The sequence below is a fragment of the Acinonyx jubatus genome, chromosome A3 (genome assembly GCF_027475565.1).
Source record: "Acinonyx jubatus isolate Ajub_Pintada_27869175 chromosome A3, VMU_Ajub_asm_v1.0, whole genome shotgun sequence".
Taxonomy (NCBI): domain Eukaryota; kingdom Metazoa; phylum Chordata; class Mammalia; order Carnivora; family Felidae; genus Acinonyx; species Acinonyx jubatus.
Window position 1 is genome coordinate 72,225,200 of NC_069388.1, and position 12,272 is coordinate 72,237,471.

At 36.4% G+C, this 12,272-nt stretch overlaps 1 protein-coding gene across 3 annotated transcripts in view; it reads right to left on the bottom strand.

The window, feature by feature from the left end:
• Positions 1-12,272, bottom strand: part of RTN4 (reticulon 4) — a 71,997-nt gene that overhangs the window by 41,113 nt on the left and 18,612 nt on the right. The window contains exons 2-3 of one of the 3 annotated variants that reach the window (XM_027072442.2): positions 8,268-8,324; positions 5,203-7,596 (exon numbers count right to left, since the gene is read on the bottom strand). The exons of 1 other annotated variant lie outside the window; for it this stretch is intronic. In XM_027072442.2, the coding sequence (XP_026928243.2) occupies positions 5,203-7,596; positions 8,268-8,324 (2,451 nt within the window). The remainder of the gene's footprint in view (positions 1-5,202; positions 7,597-8,267; positions 8,325-12,272) is intronic. One more of the 3 variants, XM_053200605.1, reaches the window with a different exon arrangement.

Consider the following 12,272-nt stretch of genomic DNA (forward strand, 5'->3'; position numbering starts at 1 on the left):
AGTCACATTTGTTGAAGTAAATATAATTGATTCTTTTATTAACAACAGCGCATTTCTAATTTAGCTATATTTACTAACAGATTCCCAGCTAAAGGTATTCTACTCAATTTGTTAGATTAAGCGTGTTAATTTTTCAGGGTACTTAAATTTCTTACTTCTTAAAAAAAATTTTTTTAATGTTTATTTATTTTTGAGAGAGAGGCAGACTGCAAGCAGGGGAGGGGCAGAGAGAGAGGGAGACACAGAATCCAAAGCAGGCTCCAGGCCCTGAGCTGTCAGCACAGAGCCCGATGCGGGGCTCGAGCCCACAAACTGTGAGATCACGACCTGAGTCGTCGGAAGTCAGACGCTTAACAAACTGAGCCACCCTGGTGTCCCTAAATTTCTTACTTTTATCAGATTAACTGCTCAGTGTCAGAATCAAAGTCCAACTAATAATTATCAAAGTATCCTAAATATGCTTACTAAAAATATATTTAAACCAAAATACCAAACCTTAATATCTGTAAAACTTTACTGAGAAATTGCAAAGGCTATAAATTCCTAAATTAATAATAAAAATGTTAAGTTATAAACACTATCTAAAGAAAGCTCTTATTCATGAACACATTTAAGAAGCATATATAAATCTGCAAACGATAATTTTTAATTCTTTACCTAGATAAAAGGGCCCCTTTTAAATGAGTCCTTTATTATGGCAATACTTTATTATGGCAATACTACGTAGATATCACATACTTTAAATAAAATGAAAAAACAATCACGTTGTTGGTGGTTTACACTTCACTCACCGAAAGTTCTAGCAGGTCAGCAAAACAATCTATACTCTAATTATGAACTAAAAATACTCTGTGCATCATTGGCAAACCAACAAACCAACAAACATAGTAAACAATCAATGTCTTTGAAGCGAAGATGTCAGTGGTTTGGATGAGAGACATTAGCACCTTTCCTTACCAACAGCCTACCAACAATAAAGATAGCAGCTGTTCACAAGAGGGTTATTCAGTCTCTACATGGAAGCAAAACTGTTACCTTCATTTTGATATCCCTACATATGGAAAATCATGTGAGAAAATGTACATGGTAACCCAACTTTCTTGACTTTTAAAACCTGTCTTAACATTGGTTACAACACAACATGTATGTAATAAAAGCACAGCACCTCAATTGCTTCAAAATTTGGCATAATAAATGCTCATTCCAAAATGGAAAACGACTGAGAAGGAGAGAAATCCCTTCTAGGTTGGAATCCGTTATTCACCTGTTGGGAAAAAGATTTTCCTTGTGGAATGATCTTCCTTTTGGAATTAAGTTAAGATTACTTAAGAAAGTTATAGCCCAATGTCTGGAATACAGAGGTTCAAAAGTATTGTGCTTACTATATAATTTGCTATGTAACTTTGAGAAATAAGACTAAGTCCCACACAGTGGTGCTGTCATTCATAAAATGGTTCCTTCTTTCTCATCATAGAGACTATGTCAAAGTGCTTGATGTTTAGAAGATTTCCCATAAATGGCAGCTCCCTTTTCCAGATAAAATGAGAAAAATTCAGCTTTTCTCAGTCTTTGAAAATTTTCAAGTTAAAAACCTCCTAAATAGAAAGAAAACTTAAAACTGAAAGAAAACTGAAACAAATTGATCTAACTATATTTCAAATGAGAATTATAACCACACTGAAGGCTGGGGAAGAGAGAAGGAAGGGGGAGAAAGGAGGGGTAACTAATCCAAATAACTTGTACTTGACTATATACATTCAATCTTGGGCAGGATTGGGGTGTAGATTTGCAAAATAACTGAATTATTTTATTGTGTTTACTATAACGATATTAGAAAACATTCTAAAACTATCTTAGAAATATTAAACGATCAAGTAAATGAGTAAATGTGTTAGCTGCCAGGGTTCTCACTACAGAAGGAACATACAAATATGAAAGGAGAGAAGAAAGAAACAATCTTCTGGAAATAGACTCTCAACTGAAAAGAATCAGGGATCCTTCAAGAAATGATTGATTTCAGGGCTGCGGTAGAACAGACATAGATGAGCCTATATTTTGTTAGGCTAGAAAGTCAGAAGAGCTTCTCTCTCCATCCCAAAAAGAAGGATAGCTGCACATCCTTGGGCTAACCTGAACAGGGCCCTTCTAAATCTGGGACAATTTATAAACAAAACAATTAATGAATTATAATTCAGTAATGAATTATAAACCATTAGGGGGAAAAGAGAAACTTATAAATCCATATTGGTAATTAACTAACTAATCAAATCACAGAAAAGCAGAATGCTAACAGTAGCAGAATGCCATGAAATGACTGATAAATGTGAAGGGAATGTTGGAATTGAAAAATTATCATTTTGCAACCTTAATGGTAAACAGTGACACTAAATCTAGGAGGGAATTTTGATGGGGAGCAGGATATCTGTAGTCTTGAAATGTCACCCCTCAGACTGCTTATTAGTTCCAAGGGAAGAAGAAAGCAATTATACAGTAAGGAAATGAGGGCCACCTTAACCAGATGATAGAAATTAACCTCATCAATGAGGGACTTAATGAATAGTGGGTACCTTCAGATATGATACCATGAGAAGGGTAAGGGGTACTACACATCTTCATTTTGGCCATGAATCCAAAACCCCAATCAAATCTCTGACAAACAGCAGACAAATGTAAAATAAGAACATTCTATTAAAAAGGGAGATGAGGGGGCGCCTGGGTGGCTCAGTCAGTTGAGCATCGACTTCGGCTCAGTCGTGATCTCACTGTGAGTTCGAGCCCCGCGTCAAGTTCTGTGCTGCCAGAGAGCTCTATGCAGCCTGGAGCCTGCTTCAGATTCTGTGTCTCCCTCTCTCTCTGCCCCTCCTCTGCTCATGCCCTGTCTCTCTCTGTCTCTCAATAATAAATAAACGTTAAAAAAAAAAAAAATGGAAATAGGGAAGAGCCTACACTTAAAAAATGTTAATGTAAGGGATAAACACTGGAAATGTAACAGACAAAAGCAGCCAAAAGCAACATGACAACTAAAAGCAAAATTTGGCCCTAGACTGGATCTTGTAGTAGATGACACTTATACAGGACACATTAGGTCACAGACACACTGGAATACAGATAGATTAGAAAAAGTACTTTATCAATGTAAATTTATGAAGTTAATAGCTGTACTGAGGTTATATAAGAACATGCCCTTTTTGAAGAACTTAAGGATAAAACAATGTATATAACTTACTGTCAAATGGTTCAGGAAAAACACCTATCAACTCCCTCTGCTCTCTTCTTTATATTCAACTTAGATGCCACAGTCCATCACATCAAACTACTCTTACTATTTATTAATCCTCAATTCCTTTGATTCACTCTCCTTCCACTGGGCCGTCTAGCAAAACAGAAGCTTGAATCAATATAAGCATTTGCCCTCCCTGAACCTATACCCAGGATGTTGGGCAAAGTTAGAGAAAAGTCACTCAACCATACAGATTTGTATGGACTCAACCTCCAACCCTGACTGGACTCTTAATACAATGCCTCTCTCTCCTCCTCCACCTAAGCATGTTCTAGTTCATTCTCAGCAAATGACCTAACATACTGCTTTAAATAAACATAAACCACCATACACTCCCTCAACTTCCAGCCACAAAACGAGCAGTATCAACACCCACAGTTTCCCTTCCATTCACTACAATATCTTCCAAAACTGTTCCTCTTCTATATGCCAATTCCTCCACCTGAATTCTGGATCTCATCCTACCCCATCCCCTCCTGACTTTCTACTACCACCTTTAGACTTTCATTCCCATCTTTAAAAAAACAAAAAGGTTCTTCCTCAAGTCTATCCTCTACCTCATTCATGCTATCACTTTCTCCATGATCTCAAATTTCCCAAAAATTAGCATTCAGCATCCATTTGCTCAAGTGTCATTCCCTCAGCACCCCTAGCCCTGCCCATTTACTCTACCTGCCATTGTCATGCCAACACCTTCCCTACTTTTTAACAAGTTCTCAATCCTTATCTTAACCAAGCTCTATTGCATTTGATAATGCTGTCCAATCCTTCCACCTTTAAAGCTTCTCTTTTTCTTGGCTCTCCCTAGTCAGTATCTGTGGTTTTAATTACTATCTCTGAGCCCATGATAAACAAACACATATAGCCAAGGTCTCTCAAAAGCTTTATATGTACAACATCCATCATTTCTTGGATACCTCATAGGCACTTTAATAGCAAAATATTCAAAGCTGAATTTTTCATCTTCTCTCCTTAAACCCACTTTATTCTCTCATGTTCTCTAACTCAGTTTCTCATACTGCCATATGTGTACTTGAAAACACATGGAACCCAGGGTTCCTGGAGTCATCTCTAACTTCTCCCCTTATCCTTCATGTCCATATCCAATCAAGCATCAGGTCCTATGTCTCCATGCTCATCCCACTGCCTTAATATTTATCATCTCCTCTTTCTTAAATTATAGCAACAATCTCTAACCTCGTCTCTCTGCCACTAGTACTGCCCATCTCCAACATATAAATATACTCAAGAAATAGGAAGTAATCACTACACATTTTCATAGAAAACACAACTAAATTAGAATGCTAAATAAAAAACACAGGTGCAAATCACTTTACACAAAACAAGTGTGTAAGAATATAGCATCAAAAGAAAAAAAATGACAATCCCTACTTTTCAGAAGAATTCATAACAGCATACCTCAATTTACACTTTTCAACAAAATACTCAATATGCGTGACTTTATACCTATTACTGGAAAATACACCAGTATATTGAAATATTGGAGACTTGTTACAGAAATGTTCCTTCATAAAAATTTAAAATCAAGTAATTTCTAGGAAAACAACAGTAAATGCATCTGGAAATATTTTGTTTTAGTATCTCCTAATCTCCATGCTATGAGGAAATACTGAAGGAAAAGAAAAGAAAGACATGAAGCCAATTCTAATAAAATTTTCTAGTTCCATGGTGCAATATAAAAAGGAGCAATAAATAATTGTGTGGAAAAAGTTATGAGCAAGGACGAACAGTGAGTGCAAAAAAAAAAAAACAAACACTGAACTTCTGAAACAGTAGTAAAGAATTCTTATCAATGTGATATATTAGATACTGTGAATGTAATATACCACACAAAATGTAGTGGAATATTCCGTAAGTCAAAAGCTAGCAAGAAAGTACAAAACAATGTATGGACTGATTACCTGAAGTTTTACTCAGCTCTGCTGAAAATAAAGCAGATGGTGATCTGTTCTCTTGTTCTGTATCAGAAGGGGTTTTTTTCTCAGCTTCTTTCACAAGAACTTTGGGTTTCACTATACTGCCTATTTCGGTTTGAGTGGCCAAAGCAGAAACATCTGGAGGCAGTAAGGGCACCTTCAAAATATCAGACCTATCATCTTTGGAGAGTTCATCTGGGACATGGACTTTATCTTCATCTTTAGGTTGTACATTCTTGAAAGAAAGATCATGGGGTAACTCTGAGCAAGGTAATGACCCAGCTTCATCCTGGACATTAGCGATCTCACTTTTGTGGGATACTTCTAGGTCAGTGGTTAATTTAGGAGGAGAATCAGTTTTAGAACTGACAAATGTAGGGAACTCATCTATAATCTCAATTGGAGATGAATCTGAGAATGTTTCACTCTCTCTTATTTTTGCTTCCTTAGCAATAAATAAGCCATCATCTGAATAAACTGCAGCACTGAGCTCCTTCATCTGCAAAGGAATTTTCTCCTTTTGGGTCAGTGTTGAAACTTCATTGGGTAAGAAGGTATCTTCTGTAGTGTCTAAACTGGGCTGAAAAGATTCCAAATAGGGCTTTCCCCCCTCAGGTGGTAGTGAAGCACTGAGTTTTTCCTTATGTTCAGGTTCTATCACTGACTGGGATGAAGTCTCAATCAGATTTTCTCTCACAAGTATCACAGCTTCATCCTGTTTTTGTGGAACTTCAGGTATTGAATCATCACTAAATAAGTCAACTGGTTCAGAATCAGGTGAGGAATCTTCAACTAACTCAGAATGATCAGGCACTGGCTGTGCAACTTTTGCCATTTCTGAGTAATCAGAGAAATCTGAAGTTGGTTCAGTAGGGAGCTTCGTTTCTTTAATTAAATCACATGCAATAGATATATAAGGAGCTTCTGTTTCTTGAACAGCTACCTTAATACTTTCAGGCTCTTTAATTTCTTCCTTTATTCCTGATACATTTTTTAGTGATACATTCATGGCCTCTTCATACGGTGGGGGATTTTCAAGCTCAGGTTTTATGCTTTCGTAATTAACTAAAGAAGGAGCTTCTAATTGTGAAGAAGTGGGCTGCACTGCAGAAGCACCAGCACTAGGAACTACAGAATTTAATGGTGCTTCCATAACAATATCAGGCAAAACTGGTGACGGAGTAGCTTCAGATTCTTCAAAGGATGGGCAAAGCTGTGCCACAGGGTAGAGGGACTCCTGCATAGCTTCTGATGTTTGAACCAAGTCCATTTTTGTTTCTAAAGCGATCTTCGTGCCTGTAGCTTCATTCAATTCACTTTCACATGCTTCCTGTACTAAATCTGGGGTTAGACCTTCAGCCATGTTTGCCACTGCTTCCTCAGTCACCTTTGACAAATTATCTGTTGTGACATAATCGGTCTCAGAATCTTGTGTTGCTACAAGGAAAAGATTTGATGCTTCGGTACTAACATTCTTCTCTGTTACAATTTGGGCCTTTTTTTCTTCTATCTTTTTTTCATCTGTCTTATTTTCTGAAGTATGAACTGCCAACAAAGGAAAAATGTTTGTTGAAAGGTTTTCAGCTGCTGTCGGGTTAAAGGGAGCACATGTGATATATGTTCCTGAACCATCTTTTACAGCTTCTGGTGTACTGGGAAAAGAAATATCATCATTACTGCTTTCACTATCTTTTTCATGATTTGTTGGTTCAGGGCTATCAGCAAAACATTTCTTATCCACTTTACTCTCCAACTTGCTCTCTATATTAACTTCAGCAGCCAACACATCACTATCTTGCTTGCTTGTATCTCTCACGTCCCATACTCGTTCAAATGGCTTGAAGTCTGCGTATTCTTCCCTCATAGGAGCTTCTGCTGCAATTCCCTTTTCATTAAAACTATCCTTTGTTTTTTCTGGAAGCATAACTTTGTCCTCTTCTTTAACTGATTCAGTAAGGGCTACAGGTAACTCTTGTTGATTTCGAAGGATATTATCACTAACTAAATCCTCTTTTTCATCCTTATTCTCTTCCCTAGGATTTGCTATTATGGCAGACTCTGCTTTTGGAGAGCCACCGAATGATACTCTCATTTCTGAGTATTCCAATTGTGAAAACTCTGTTAAATCTCTGTCTATAAATGGATTTTTTGCCTTCTCTGTGAACTCTTTAGAAGCTTCTGCTGATGTTTCTTGAAGCGTTCCTTCAGTGGGTAATACTGCTGATAAATTACCAAGATATTCATGTTCTTTAAAAGAAGCAGCTGAGAGGGGAGACAGAGAAGGAAGAGAAGCAGCAGTTTCAAGCAGGACAGATGGAAAATCCTCTTGACCAGTGGAAACAGTGTTACCTGGCTGCTCCTTCAAGTCCATAATTTTTTCTGTGACCATGGACAGAAAGGAAAGTTAGAGAATGCCAGCGTTCTCAGAGTTAATGCAAGTTTTATGACAGATTCAAAATACTATTAGTAAAGAGTTACTGTTAACTAAACTTAAATGTAAATAACAATAAATAATAATCAAGTAGTCTTGAATCATTACGGAAAGAATTAAAGCTATTGTCAAAACGTGCATGGCTACAGAGGCAATTGCATGCTATGAAAAGACATAAATCAAGTCTAAGAAAAAAACCTCAAGTATAATCAATTGAGAAAAGCTACTTCTAACTAGAAGAGGACAAGAGAATTGAGAAGAGGGTGTGGCAGTATAGAAAAGGCACTGAATAATTAAATGCGATAGAGTGGCATTCATTTCTACGAAAGCCTTTCAGCCATAAGCAAGTAAACTGTATTTGGAGAAAAGGACTAATCAATATACAAATGTAAATCAAGGGTCCAAGAATTCCTTACATATAACCAATTATTAATCATGTTCTGCCCATTTGTCTCTTGGACATAGCATATAAAATGCAAATTTCAACTTTTTCAATAGACAAACATTCTTGGAACCATGCTAAATTTTAGTAACTGAATCCACTCTGTACAGAGTTAATAAAACTAAAGAGTCAAAGTTAGAATACACAGAAGATAAAAGGCTAGCAGAAAGAACTTGCCTGCAGAGGAGTGTATCACAGGCTCAGATGCAGCAGGAAGAGCAAAAAGTGTCTCATCTGAAAAACAAATAGAATATAACCTCAGCAGAAATAAAGACAGAGTTTGAAGGAGACTAAAGATAAGAGGAGCAAGCAAGGGTTCAGTTTGTAATAAGTTAACACAAAACTTTTATAAAGAAAAAGCCGAGATGGAAAGGAAAAAGTAGTACCATTAATTTGGATTAAATTATCATTATATATTTATATTATAAAGATGATTAAATCATATCCACAGAACCTATTGTTTTTCAAGAGGCAATAACATGTTTATGTTAAAGAATTTCATAAACCAAAGTAACCTTAAGATATTATTCTCAGTTAACATGACATCCAAAGCTTTTATTCACATTTTCAGATAGGTAACTATTTGCCCTAGTCAAGCCTAAAATTAAAAAGATGCATGAGTAAAATTAATAATTACTTTTGCTTAATCCTTTTTTATTGGCATATGTTCAGTTCAGAAGAACACTTTCAGAGAATCATGCTTATTTTCTTATATTCCAGGTTGTCTACCTAATTTAAAAAAAAACATTCTAATAGTCACTGTGCACTATTCCTTGAGGATATTAGTCCTATGCGCCACTGTCCAAACTGCAAAGAAAATACTAATTATCATTAGGAAGATAATTATTATCATCAGTCTTGTTTTGTTTAAAATTAACACTGAGGGATACTTGTTATACCAAGTTCTTTGCATGCAGGAATTCATTTTACTCCTTATAACCCTTTGTTATAAGTGGGGTTAAGATCCCCCATTTAACAGATAAAAAAAAACAAAATGAAACAAAAAACACAACTGACTGACAGAGGAGTAACTCACTCCATCTATAACTAAGTAAGACTCAGGGCAATGCAACTCCAGAGCTCGTTTTCTTAGCCACTATATGCTATTTGTTACGGACTTAATTTTTTTTGTGTCCTCCTCCCCAAAGTTCATATGTTGAAGCCTTAACCTCCAGTGTGATAGCATTGGGAAATGCGGCCATGCAGAGAGGTCATTAGGATTACATGAGGTCATGAGGGTGGGGCCATGGCTGATACGGTTAGTGCCCTTATAAGAGACACCAGAGCTTGTTCATGCCTGTGTGACAACAGCTCCTCCACTTCCCCCTTCCTCCTCTTCTTCTCTGAGCAACATAAAGAAGCCATGTGAGCACACAGTGAGATGACAGCCACCTATAAGCCAAGAAAAGAGGCCTCAGAATGAAACCTACATTGCCCATATCTTGATCTTAGACTTTCCAACCTCCAGAGCTGTGAGGAATTAATTTCTGTTGTTTAAGCCACACAGTCTGTGGTACTCTGATGTGGCAGCCTGAGACGACTAATGCAGTACCTATTGGTATATTAAGCTTACACAGCATCACTTTATACCTGCAGCTGGGAGATCTTGAGCTAAAGGTCTTCTGTGGTTTATACTAGAGAAAGGCCTCTAGCAAAAAACAATTTGAGATAGCCTGAAGAATGGCAGGAAGGTATTCCTTTAGTGGAGAGAACCTAAAAAATTTGGATATTTGTATCTGGAAGGACAAACTAGGCAAGGTTGATCAACAACAAAACAGAGATGTGACTATCATTAACGTGGACATACCTTCTAAGGATATTCCCCTTGAAGAATAAGAGAATTAAATTCACAATGCCGTATAAATTTTAGATAAATCCATACTGGACATGATGTCATATCTAAAGGATTCTTAGATGGGGTGACGAAGGGAAAATGCATTATACGTGTTTTAAAAAGTCTCCTATAACCTAGAACAATAGGTTAGATGGGCAACTCATCCAAACCAGTAAGACATACCACCTTATGAGATTTTATAAAACATACACATATAGACAAACTTTTTTTTCTTTATGTTTATTTATTTTTGAGAGAGAGCACGAATGGGGGCGGGCAGAGAGCGAGGGAAACACAGAATCCAAAGCAGGCTCCAGTTTCTGAGCTGTCAGCACAGAGCCCAAAGTGGGGCTCAACCCCACAAGCAGTGAGATCGTGACCTGAGCCAAAGTCGGACGCTCAACCAACTGAGCCACCCAGGCGCCCCTGTGTGCACCCTTCTTAAAGATGACTTGCTATGTGATCTTATTTGTTACATAGTTTCTCATTTGTAAAACAAAGGAATTTGAAAATTCCTTTCAGCTAAAATAATAAATTATAATCTTGTATAAAACTGAGACTTGGGGATCAAAGAGCAAAACCAAGTAATTACATAGCTACTACATGTAAATAAAAGGTAGCAAATCCTTAACAAAATGGCAGTCTTCTTCACTGAGTTAATATAACTGAAAGCCACAAATGCAGGTCAGTCTTCTTGGAAAGTGAATTCAAAACATGTTACTGATTACTGTTAAAATTAGAGGGAAAACAAACTACAACTAAAATTTTGTGCCAAAAACTTAAAGTATTTTTTAAATGTATCCTTATTTCTATCTAATACCAGAACCTCTCTTATAGTAAAAACTATATTCCTGGCCCTTGACCAATTGAGAAAGTTTATAAACTGGTATTTCAAATATTCACTAAATTTTGAAAAAAAGAAAAACTGTACATTGAGATTCAATACAAAATTAATCATGAAACAAGAACTGCATTTCTAAAAGCAGTTAGCAAAAAAAAAATTTCAGAAAAGATCACTATCATTTGGCCCTCAAGAAGGACAGTTGTTCTGACTTCTCCTGAAGCAATCATGGATCATGGGATCAAACTGCCTGGGTTCAAATCCCAGATTCATCACTTACAACTGTGCGACCCTGAGAAAAGTTATTACTTATCCCCTCTGTGCCTCCTTTCCTCATTGGTAAAATAAAATAATAGTACCTCCCTCAAAATGTTGTGCAGGAGGAAGAGGAGAAGAATAAGAAACAGCTTGCCCTAAGTCTCAGGGCTAGGAGGCCAGAAAGCCAGTATGTAAACATGTCTAACTCTTAAGTTATGTGCTTTATCTTTGGAGGGATGAGTTTATAATATAAGTGCAACTGGTCTGAAGTCTTCTTTCTTAATCAGCCCCTCAAGTTTGATCTCCTGAAATACGATAAATTGTCATCCAGGAAATACCCTATAGTTATCTGAAATATTTGGTTATTTTCTTCTACTTCACAATACAATAACATTTAGAGAGACGGTAATGCCGGCCAGGCATTTTTTTCAGATGCTCTTTCAATACTCAAAACCACCCTATGAAGTAGGTACTACTGTTATCCTCATTTCAGAGATGAGAAAACAGGCCTAAGAGTTTAGATAACTTCCCCAGAGTTACAAAACTGAAAAATGATGGATCTGAGACCTGAATCCAGAGTATACAGGTCCATGCTCTTTTCTTTAACTACCCTGCAGTACTTTCTTCCTGGACTTAAGTTTAAAAATTTTTATAAACTAAATTAAGGATGTTAAAGAAAAATTTTGATTGACAACACTTACATATCATAAGCTACCAAATTTTTAAGACTAAAATGCCTACTAATTACTTTCTTCTTTTGAAAAAAATTACTAATTTTAGGTTAGTCTTCCTTTTTCTATAAAAGACCCTAACTTTCACAAGTGAATAAACTACTTTATAATATGGGACACTGTATTAAAAGTATAATATTCTGAATTACTGAGACATGTTATGTACATACGTGTATTACTGGTCTTACAAAAAGGGTAAACAAGTCCCCCTCTTCGTATGATCTTTGTCTATGACTATGTCAAATTCTAACTGTTGGATGAAATTGAAACTTTATTCATCAACCTCATTTGTGCTATTTTGAAGAAATAGAAAAAATAACACTAAGGACTTAATTATACATACACTAAGTAAAAACACAGTGGCATATTTAAATGAACAAAAACAAGTTTTCACTAAATAATACACAAAAGGGAAGCCAGAACTTTTCTATTAAGTCTCTCTACTCTACTGCCATCAAATTAATATTTCTAACAGGACAGTTCTATTTATTCTCTTGCTCAAAACATTTAAAAGCTCC